Here is a 12,047-nt window from a genome sequence, read left to right on the forward strand (position 1 = left end):
AGAATTGTAGAACTATAATCTTCAACATTACAAAAAAATTAATTGATTTGCAGTTCACATGTAGGATTGTACAGGAGCTCCAACTACTAAAAGAAATGTCTGAGCTTTATAATGAGTGCAGTCGCATTTTAACATCAAACCAGCTTGAACATTTTTATTAATTTGCAGTATGTTGGAATTTTATTAAAATTTTTGTTCTTCTGCATTTCTCTAATTTCTGTCAAAATGCCTCGTTGTGCTGAGGTCCAGTTTCTATCCCCTGATCTCCAGTGGTGCACGGCCTTGTAACATTGCACTGGGGTCTTTGTATTGGGTGTCAACTTGAATACCTGGTAGCTGGATCGAAGCTCACATTCTTTGGATTACAGGCAAGAACACTAAAATAATGTTAGTTTGAATTATGTTCAGGGCCACTGATTTATGATAATGTCGTCAAATTATTTTTCTATTATATGGGATACTAGGATATTTGCTGTTGATTTGGGGATCTTATTTTGCCATTCGATATGTTTTTCCATGAAATGATAAATCAGTGATCATGCCCAATGGTCAGTTTTCTCACGTTCTAACCTGTCTATTGATATTTGACAACAGGTACTGGACACATCACGATGAACGCTTTTTGTATATGTTAATGGAATATGTGCCCGGAGGAGAACTGTTTTCTTACTTGCGTAACCTGGGACGTTTCAACAATAGTACTGGACTTTTTTACTCTGCAGAGATTGTGTGTGCAATCGAGTATCTACATGCCAAAGATATTGTTTACAGAGACTTAAAACCTGAAAATATTCTACTGGACAGAGAAGGTCATATTAAGCTTACAGACTTTGGATTTGCAAAGAAACTTGTTGACCGGTAAGTCCTTCTTGCCTTATTTAACTCCGCTTAAAGGAGCTTGGTGCCCACTTTATACCTAGAAATGTTTTCATTATTTTGTGCAATGGAGTAAGGCATCTTGTTATTACAGGAGAATTATAGGTTTCCAGATTTCAAGATATTTTAATAGTTCCATAGAAAATGAGAATTGATGGCTTTTTATGAACAAATAACCTATTACGGCCTAGGCCTACTGATTGATATCCACTTAGAAACAATGGAAAAAATGTTTGGGATCACTATGGTTACATTAGCTTGACCTCCCACTAAGAGTTAACTTCAATAAAGTGATTTGATTTGAAAGGAAAACTAACAATCTAACCTTTTTTTTCCTGTTGTTTTTAAGCACAAATACGGAAATTTCAATGACCTTTTTGAGATATTCACCAGTGGATAAAATAATTCCTCAGTGCTGCTGCTGTCGGAGCAAAAAGGCGCAAAATGATTTTACGTTTTAATTTGGGGCAATGCCTTTTTATCTCCACAAAGTTTAATTTTAAATTTAACTTAATAGGCTCTTTTTCCTAAAGAAACTTCTGGCACAAACCATGGCTTTATAAAGAAAACAATAATTTATTACACACTAGAAAAATCAACATTAGAATTAAACACCATTTTGGGTTCAGGCGTAGTTTAGAATTGCCTCAACAAGAAAACAACATCTTTTGAATTCCCAAAATGCATAACCTTTTGCAAATCAAATGTTTAACTTAGACTAACCCTTTAACAAAAGTTTATATATTTAAGAGTCTAAATGGGGGTAGAGGAGCAGAGGGATCTGGGGGTACAGATACACAAATCACTAAAAGTAGTGACTCAGGTTAATATGGCCATTTTTTTTTTTAAAAACGCAAACCAAGTACTGGGGTTCATTTCTAGAGGGTTAGAATTGAAAAGCAGAGAAGTTATGTTAATCTTGTATAGAACCTTGGTTAGACCACATTTGGAGCACTGCGAACAGTTCTGGTTTCCATATTATAAAAAGGATATAGAGGCACTGGAGAAGGTGCAAAAAAAGTTTTACTAGGTTGATAACTAGAACGGAGAGGTTATATCTGACAGGAAAGATTGAGCAGGCTGGGGCTCTTTTCTTTAGAAGAGAGAAGACTGAGGCGTGACCTGATAGAGCTCTTTAAGATTATGAAAGGATTTAGAATCATAGAATCATAGAAGTTTACAACATGGAAACAGGCCCTTCGGCCCAACATGTCCATGTCGCCCAGTTTATACCACTAAGCTAGTCCCAATTGCCTGCACTTGGCCCATATCCCTCTATACCCATCTTACCCATGTAACTGTCCAAATGCTTTTTAAAAGACAAAATTGTACCCGCCTCTACTACTGCCTCTGGCAGCTCGTTCCAGACACTCACCACCCTTTGAGTGAAAAAATTGCCCCTCTGGACCCTTTTGTATCTCTCCCCTCTCACCTTAAATCTATGCCCCCTCGTTATAGACTCCTCTACCTTTGGGAAAAGATTTTGACTATCTACCTTATCTATGCCCCTCATTATTTTATAGACTTGTATAAGATCACCCCTCAACCTCCTACTCTCCAGGGGAAAAAGTCCCAGTCTATCTAACCTCTCCCTATAAGTCAAACCATCAAGTCCCGGCAGTTTAATAATATCCTTTCTATAATAGGGTGACCAGAACTGTACACAGTATTCCAAGTGTGGCCTAACTAATGTCTTGTACAACTTCAACAAGACATCCCAATTCCTGTATTCAATGTTCTGACCAATGAAACCAAGCAAGCTGAATGCCTTCTTCACCACCCTATCCACCTGTGACTCCACTTTCAAGGAGCTATGAACCTGTACTCCTAGATCTCTTTGTTCTATAACTCTCCCCAACGCCCTACCATTAACGGAGTAGGTCCTGGCCCGATTCGATCTACCAAAATGCATCACCTCACATTTATCTAAATTAAACTCCATCTGCCATTCATCGGCCCACTGGCCCAATTGATCAAGATCCCGTTGCAATCCTAGATAACCTTCTTCACTGTCCACGATGCCACCAATCTTGGTGTCATCTGCAAACTTACTAACCATGCCTCCTAAATTCTCATCCAAATCATTAATATAAATAACAAATAACAGCGGACCCAGCACCGATCCCTGAGGCACACCGCTGGTCACAGGCCTCCAATTTGAAAAACAACCCTCTACACCCACCCTCTGTCTTCTGTCGTCAAGCCAATGTTGTATCCAATTGGCTACCTCACCTTGGATCCCGTGAGATTTAACCTTATGTAACAACCTACCATGCGGTACCTTGTCAAAGGCTTTGCTAAAGTCCATGTAGACCACGTCTACTGCACAGCCCTCATCTATCTTCTTGGTTACCCCTTCAAAAAACTCAATCAAATTCGTGAGACATGATTTTCCTCTCACAAAACCATGCTGACTGTTCCTAATCAGTCCCTGCCTCTCCAAATGCCCGTAGATCCTGTCTCTCAGAATACCCTCTAACAACTTACCCACTACAGATGTCAGGCTCACCGGTCTGTCGTTCCCAGGCTTTTCCCTGCCGCCCTTCTTAAACAAAGGCACAACATTTGCTACCCTCCAATCTTCAGGCACCTCACCTGTTGCGGTGGATGATTCAAATATCTCTGCTAGGGGACCCGCAATTTCCTCCCTAACCTCCCATAACGTCCTGGGATACATTTCATCAGGTCCCGGAGATTTATCTACCTTGATGCGCGTTAAGACTTCCAGCACCTCCCTTTCTGTAATATGTACACTCCTCAAGACGTCACTATTTATTTCCCCAAGTTCCCTAACATCCATGCCTTTCTCAACCGTAAATACCGATGCGAAATATTCATTCAGGATCTCACCCATCTCTTGTGGTTCCGCACATAGATGACCTTGTTGATCCTTCAGAGGCCCTACTTTCTCCCGAGTTACTCTTTTGCCCTTTATGTATTTGTAGAAGCTCTTTGGATTCACCTTTGCCTTATCTGCCAAAGCAATCTCATGTCCCCTTTTTGCCCTCCTGATTTCTCTCTTAACTCTACTCCGGCAATCTCTATACTCTTCAAGGGATCCACTTGATCCCAGCTGCCTATGCATGTCATATGCCTCCTTCTTCTTTCTGACTAGGGCCTCAATCTCCCGAGTCATCCAAGGTTCCCTACTTCTACCAGCCTTGCCCTTTACTTTATAAGGAATGTGCTTACCCTGAACCCTGGTTAACACATTTTGAAGGACTCCCACTTACCAGACGTCCCTTTGCCTGCCAACAGACTCTCCCAATCAACTTCTGATTTGATAGGATAGACGTAGAGAAGATGTTTCCTCTTGTGGAGGAGACCAGAACTATGGGTCATAAATATAAGGTAGTCACTAATCAATCTAATAGGGAATTCAGGAGAAGCTTCTTTACCTAGAGAGTGGTTAGAATGTGGAACTCGCTACTACAAGGACTTGACTCTGGGTGGGTTGGAGATCAGCTGAACACCTGCCTACTTAACTTGATTACATCAGAGATGTATTTAAGGGGCAACTAGATAAACATGAGGGAGAAAGGAATAGAAGGATATGCTGATAGGGTTAGATGAAGTCGGGAGGGAGGAGGCTCGTGTGAAGCATAAACATCGGCATGCACCTGTTGGGCTGAATGGCCTGTTTCTGTGCTGTACATTCTATGTAATTATGGTTGGCTCAGGCTTGTCGAGAGATTCTCTGAAGATCTTGATGGACGCAGTTGTAATGTAGAATGGCTTACTCTTGTAGTCTGGTCAGCCATTTCAGAAGCAACCTGTAAGTGCATCAAGGCATGACGCTGTGAAGTAGAGAGCAGGCATGAAGCCAGGTGAGGCGGCACCACCAGGAAACAAAAGGCGAGGTGGAGCAGTGAAGCTTGGGTCTTTAAAAGTCTTTTTAATTTTAAACCATACGTCTGGGGCGGTGGCTTGACAACAATAGGCTTCTTCAAGTACAACTCCAAGATTGCTTTGACAGTTCATTTGTTTTCTCTGTGTCTCTGATGTAATCAAGTTAAGTAGGCAGGTGTTCAGCTGATCTCCAACCCACCCAGAGTCAAGTTCTTGTTGCCACGGTGATCTGTCCTTCTGTATGGTCTTTAACGATGTATAATTTAACAATCCCTTTAATAGCTTTACTTTCATTCTGCTGGAGTCGATTTTACATCAAACTTTTGTATATCAGATGTATTTTTACTGCAGTATGTTATAGCTCAGGAGCTGATGTATTAAAGTAATGTGATTGAAATGTTATTTTTCTATAAACTGCAGATTAGTAGTTTGGATTTATGAAAAGACAACACTCTGGTCTTGATTTTCTGCCTATGTTTAGTGAATGGGCAGAAAATCTGCCTGTTCAATGTGTCCGTGAGGAAGAATGTTGAGAAATGGTTAATGACCAAGATTGAATGAATTACTGGTCCAAGCCATCGAGAATGTAAATGCAGAGCATTTTAAACTTCAAAGCGCCTTTGTGTTGATTTTGAGCAAGTGTAAACATTGATGGTCCAGGCCCTAGAGGTATTGCCCATTGCATTAGCCACGAGCCATATGTGGCTAATTGAGAATTCAGATGTGGCTAATTGCATTTTTGATTAGTAAATAAAAAATGAATAATGGACACTGTTGTTGGGTATGTAATTTCAGTACTCCTATTTGCACAGAGTATAGATGTGTGTGAGATTTTTAATCGTTGTGTGTGCTTTACTTCCTTGGTTACTGCTTATTGGTTATCTGCTAAATTGGTGTGCAACACTGGTGAAAACACCAACAACATAATTTGGAGAGGGAAGCTTGTATCGTGGTCAGCTCAACTGATTGGAATTACTGTTCCAGGCCAGCAGAAGAAAGCAAGCTCAACCACTAGCAGCTTCAACAGGGCAGGCGCTTCAGGGCAAAGGGCAAGCAGCATCCATTCTGGGTGGAGAGCAGGGGTCGGTCTGGCACGTCTCATTGTGCGAGTCAGCATTCTCAGAAATTACGCTGCTGAAGTCAAAGTACCGCTTGCAACTGCTGGACAAATACCTCGGAGCTGCACTAAGATGTGCTATGTCTGAAAAATTTATGCTCTAACTCCAAACTTTGGTTAAAGGGAAAGACTGAAAAATTTTGCCGAGTGGTGGTCGATATTTGTTAAGTAAACATATACATGAAGTGAATTTACCTGTATTTTGTGTCAGGTGTTTTCTACTAAAATTGATGCATGTGGCTAAAACGGTGTAGCCACTAGAGAGAGTGCAGAGGAGGCTGATTACAAAAGTGGGGGATTTGGTAAACAGTTAGGAAGACTGTAAAGGACATTAGGTAGGTTAGCAGAAAGCACAGACATGAGGCAGATGCTTTTTAATGTGGAGAAGTGAGAGATGATACATTTTGGGAAGAATAAAAAGAATAGTAGTATACACTCAATGGAAAGATACTAAAGAGTGTCGATGACCAAAGATCTAGGTTCAAATACGTAATTCCCTGAAAGTGAAAGGGTAGGTGGATAAAGCCATAACAAATGGCAACAACATTATTAGTTTTGTAAACGAGAGCAGAGAGTACAAAAGTGCAGAAGCAATAAATTTGTACAAAGCTTTGGTATGGTAACAGTTGGAGTATTGTGTACAGTTTTGGGCACCCCATAGAAAGGACATTGAAGTCTTCATGAACGTACAGAGTAGATTCGCCAGAATAATACCAGGAACAGGAAACTATATTTATGAAGAGAGACTTGAGATACTGAGATTATTTCCGCAGGGAGAGCTAAGAGGAGATTTATTAGAGGCCTTCAAAATTATGAAAAGTTTCGATAAGGTTGTAAAGTTACTGATAGGCTGTCAATTTAAAATTATCAGTAAGAGTGAGAATAGAGGTTGGAGAAATGTCTATGGAATGCTTTGCCATAGGGAGGGGTTGAGACAGAGCCATTGTATCTCTGAAAGAAAATTGGATAAATATTTGAAGCAGAGGAAGATACAGGGCAGTGGGATTAGATTTTGAATTGCTCGAGCAGAACCAGTATAGATCTGATGAGATGAATGGCTGCCTCCTGTGCTGTAAACGTCTGTGGTTCTGTAGTAAAGAGAAGATCTTGCATTTAACATCTGTAAAGAGAGGCCAGTTGACAGACCTGCAGAGTATTTCTTGCATTTTTTCTTTATATCTCTAGTTAGATATGATGCCTTCAAAGCATTACCTGAATATCAGGCAAACCATGTCAGTTTGATAATATAATTCCTCACACACCATGTGCATTCAGAACGGGCCTGACAATAGCAAGCAGATTTTACTTGCCAGTTTTTGACCGATGATTGATACATTGTGAGGTTATGCACTTTGGCAGGAAAAATCAGAGAGCAAGTTATTATCTTAATGGCGAGAAACTGGAAAGTACTGCAGTACAAAGGGATCTGGGAGTCCTAGTGCAAGAAAATCAAAAAGTTAGTTTGCAGGTGCAGCAGGTGATCAAGAAGGCCAACTGAATGTTGGCTTTTATTGCTAGGGGGATAGAATATAAAAACAGGGAGGTATTGCTGCAGTTATATAAGGTATTGGTGAGACCGCACCTGGAATACTGCATACAGTTTTGGTGTCCATACTTAAGAAAAGACATACTTGCTCTCGAGGCAGTACAAAGAAGGTTCACTCTGTTAATCTCGGGGATGAGGGGGTTGAGTAGATTTGGACTCGACTCATTGGAGTTCAGAAGAATGAGAGGCGATCTTATTGAAACATATAAGATTGTGAAGGGGCTTGATCGGGTGGATGCGGTAAGGATGTTCCCAAGGATGGGTGAAACTAGAACTAAGGGGCATAATCTTAGAATAAGGGGCTGCTCTTTCAAAACTGAGATGAGGAGAAACTTCTTCACTCAAATGTTGTTAGGTCTGCGGAATTTGCTCCCCCAGGAAGCTACATCATTAAATAAATTTAAAACAGAAATAGACAGTTTCCTAGAAGTAAAAGGAATTAGGGGTTACGGGGAGCGAGCAGGAAATTGGACATGAATTTAGATTTGAGGTTAGGATCAGATCGGCCTTGATCTTATTGAATGGTGGAGCAGGCTCAAGGGGCCTACTCCTGCTCCTATTTCTTATGTTCTTATTATATCTGAGGGCAGTGACCAGCAGAGTCCTGTGAAGGCCAGTTCGAGGCCCGGTTTGTTAACATTATTCATAAGTGATGCGAAGGAGAATATAACTTGTAATATAAAGTTTAGTAGCAAAATTATGTAGTCAGGTGATAAGGATAAGAAAGATTGATGGCATTCATATTGATCTAAATCAATTTAGCAGATAGCCTAACGAGGAATGGCAGACTGAATTTAATGTGAATAAGTTTTTTTGTTTCTCCCTCCATCACCCCATCATTGAATGCTCCCACGGTTGTGAAATCACTGTTTAAATTCATGTCACTCTTGGCGCGCGCGCACACACACACACACACACACACACACACACACACACACGTTCTTGCTTAAAATCTGTTTTCTTTTCATGTCCGTGTCTCCTCCCCCCCCCCCCCCCCAACCCCAAAAAAAAAATTCTGTCTTCTGGAACGCAGTTGTTTCAGCTAGTTGAAGATTGCTTGATGACCACTGGATGAAAGCTAAAGACTTCTTTGCACTACATGTATGCGAATCGTGATAATTTCAAAATGTGTAAGAAGTTTAAAAACTAGTGAAGGAGAGAATGAGGTTCTTGTAATTACAGTTTTATGTCAGCTTCAATAAAAGTATGCCATTACTTTTTGTTTGATTTGCATGGGATTATTTCCAGTGATTCTTTTTACAAATATATTAAGCAGATACCATGGGATGAGTAGTGCAGAAAAAAAAGTCACATTGATGCAATAGAAGCTGCACTTCTGAGGTTAGGGCTGAAGCATATTAGGGCTTTGCACGACCTCTGGCTGTGCTGTACGTGACCTTGATGCTGGCATTGTGTGCCTGAAGTTAAAATGTCCATTCCCAGCATTAACATTCCTCTTTGAGCACAATTTTTTTTAAAAAGTGGTTTAGCATGCAGGTGTGCATATATTACTACTTGCAGTTTAAAGGTTTTTTCAAAGGTAATTCTGGCAAAATGACTTGCACACATGGCTTGAAGTGCATTCCCTCCGTGGCCTTAATTTGAAATGAGATCATTAACCCTGATATAAGTTTGAGCAATTTGTTAATCTGAACCATGTTTTTAAATTCCCTTTTAATGCATATTTGACCATCTGTTGCTTTCATTTTGTATACAATTCCATTTCATCGTAATGCAGGGCTTCTTGTTCTGTTCTTTGTGTACAGACCTTTACTGTCGTATTTGTAGTTCCTCACATTGGTCTGAAGGAAGGTGATACAAGGATATTTCAGTGGTTAATAGAGTATTGGTTAGTTTTAAGGTAAGTCCTGTCACAATAATGCTCCAACATCTGTCTTCCCATTGCAGACAGCTTCTATGTGAGGAACATAGAGATGAACTGGATATTAATCAAGCACAAAAGCCAGGTGTAGCAACTGTTGTAGTGGTCTTCTACTGCTGGTTACAGTAGTGGCCACAGTGAGCGTTTTTAGTCCGGTTACAATGCAGTAGTGTTTCATTCGATCTTCCTGCCCCCCACCCCACTTGACAGTCTTCAGTTTTCACAGTGAAAACATGAAACACTATCATGACATCACTATTGTATGTATACATGCCAACCGCAATGTCATGGTGAAATGTTGGGGGCCCCACATCGCCGCTGGCTTATAGGAAGACCAGCTGTATGTTACAAAATAAATGCGGAAGAATGGCTCAGCTCGCTTGCTCTCCCGAGAGTCAGGCTAGAAAATCAGCTCAATCGTGATTCATGCTTCTATGACAGCCAATGGATTCCAAAGTCAAGCAGTTGATGTTCCCAATATCATTTGCTTTCAACTTTACCCACAAGATAACACATTAGAATTAATTACTTTTGTGTGGAAGAACATTTTAATGCTTTAGTTGAGTGACTAAATGGGCTGAGGCAAAATTGCGTAAAAGTTCACTGGTTTTATCTTTATGCAAATGCTGGTCTGAACATACATCTTCTGGAAAATTACTGCATATTGTATGTGTATCTAATTTATAATGCATTAAATCTCTTCACTCACCTGATGAAACAAACTGAGGATGCATTATCAACAGTCCAGTGTAAACCTTACTTGCCCCTGTTTGCAGCGAGACTTGATCAATACTTGACTAATATCAGAGATGGCAATTGCTATGCTTACGTGAATAAAGTTATGGGTTTAAGTCCCACTCCAGAGATGAGCACAAAATCTAGGCTGTCACTCCAGTGCAGTGCTGAGGGAGTGCTGCCCTGTCAAAGGTGCTGTCTTTCGGTTGTGATGTTAAACCGAGGCCCCATCTGCCCCCGAGGTGGTTGTAAAAGATCCCATGGTGCTATTTCGAAGAAAAGCAGGGGAATTACCCCATGGCACCATTTTGAAGAAGAGCCGGGGAGTTTTCCCTGGTGTCCTGGCCAATATTTATCTCTCAACCAACATCATGAAAACAGATTTGGTCATTATCTCATTGCTGTTTGTGGGATCTTACTGTGCACAATTTGGCTGCCGTGTTTCCTACATTACAACCGTAACTTTACTTCAAAAGTACTTAATTGTGTGTAAAATGCTTTGGGACATCCTGGGGTCGTGAAAGATGATTATAAATGTAAGCCTTTCTTTAAGTGTAATAGGTGCACAATTCATGAACCTTGATCTCTACAGCATGTTCCCAATAACTTTCAATGCTGGAACAATGTGGTTTCTCCAGTTTGGTGCATTATGTTTATTCTGCTTGAGTCTTTGGCTGTGGGTTAACAGTGCTGGGAAGTCTTGGGAAATCCCAAGGTTCCCTGGACTGGTTTCAAGTTTCATCTCATACAATAAGCTGCTGAAACAAATACTAATGTTATGATGATTAAGGTGCTCCGATGTCATGAGTATTAAATTCCATAGAACTAAAATAGCTTAAGTTTTATTCATTTCTGCTCGCCCTGTTTTTCCTGCATTATTTTAACTTAGTATGTAGTATACCCTATTATGTATTATCCTTTTTTTAGTTTTTTGAAATGCAACTAAATAGTAAGTGTCAGCTGACAAACCTGCTTTGTATTTTCTGGTTTCTCCAGCATTTATTTATTTTTTTCCCCTTTTTATTTACAAGTGAAAAAACTCAGTATTCCTCTTTGGTCTTGTGTCCATACTGGAGATGGGAGCTGAGAATTCTGACAAAGGGTCTACACCACAAGATATTAACCTATCTTTTCTCTTCACCGAAACTCTTGTACCTGTTGTATATGTTCCAATTCCCCCCCCCCCCCCCCCCCCCCGCCAGGTATGCTGTGTTTGGCGTTTGGTAGCCTGGATAAGAGAGCACCATCATGACGAGAGCTACTGCTATATCTGTACTTGTGATGCTACATATGTTCAACTTCAGTATTACAAAGTAGTATTTTTGATTGAGGCTCATTGAGAAATGCACAGCGTGCTGTTTTATACAATTTTAGGATGACTTGCTTTTTGTTGAGAGGCGAAGCTGTCATTTTGGTGAATGAGAGAAAGCAAACCAAGTAATCTGAATATTCTGCTGAATCTATCTGTAATATTCATAAAAAGCTGGCTGCAGCAGAGAAACAATGAATGCCCTAATTTTGTAATGTATTCTGTATATACTTTAAGGCACTCATTTTGCACGATGCATCTTATTTTTTATTTATATTTCTTAATAAAATATATGACCGTGTAGTGTTTCCAATCCTGAATAAATTATAAATCTCCTCCACTTGAAGCAGCATACTTGCACTCTACTTTGGATCTATGATTTCATACTAAAAAGTCAATATTCTTTTATATAATCTGTTCCAGATGTATTATTTGATAATTTTTCATATATTCCTGTGTGATCATATCATGCATGCAGTTAAAACCATCTAATTGTACTGTTACTTCACTCTTTTAACCTGAAATGCATTTTCTCATCTAACGTTTCCTTCATCTATTGTAATAATTTTGTTTTCTTGAGCATTTTACCTTTATTGTATATCATGAATCTCAGTACAAATTTGTGTTTGCTTCATCCCTTCCTTTTGGTACAGGTACACCATCTGCTGGCTGACTCGAGCTGTGACATGAGTCTCAACTTTGACAATCTTTTCTCACATTTGTTCTGAAGATT

General features: G+C 40.0%; 1 protein-coding gene across 4 annotated transcripts in view; it reads left to right on the top strand.

The window, feature by feature from the left end:
* The window catches only part of prkx (protein kinase X-linked), a 125,655-nt gene that overhangs the window by 46,779 nt on the left and 66,829 nt on the right, over positions 1-12,047 (top strand). For all 4 annotated transcript variants that reach the window (XM_067985699.1, XM_067985698.1, XM_067985697.1 and 1 more), the window contains exon 3: positions 595-858. In XM_067985699.1, the coding sequence (XP_067841800.1) occupies positions 595-858 (264 nt within the window). The remainder of the gene's footprint in view (positions 1-594; positions 859-12,047) is intronic.

Source organism: Heptranchias perlo, chromosome 6 (genome assembly GCF_035084215.1).
Source record: "Heptranchias perlo isolate sHepPer1 chromosome 6, sHepPer1.hap1, whole genome shotgun sequence".
In the NCBI taxonomy this organism is placed as follows: domain Eukaryota; kingdom Metazoa; phylum Chordata; class Chondrichthyes; order Hexanchiformes; family Hexanchidae; genus Heptranchias; species Heptranchias perlo.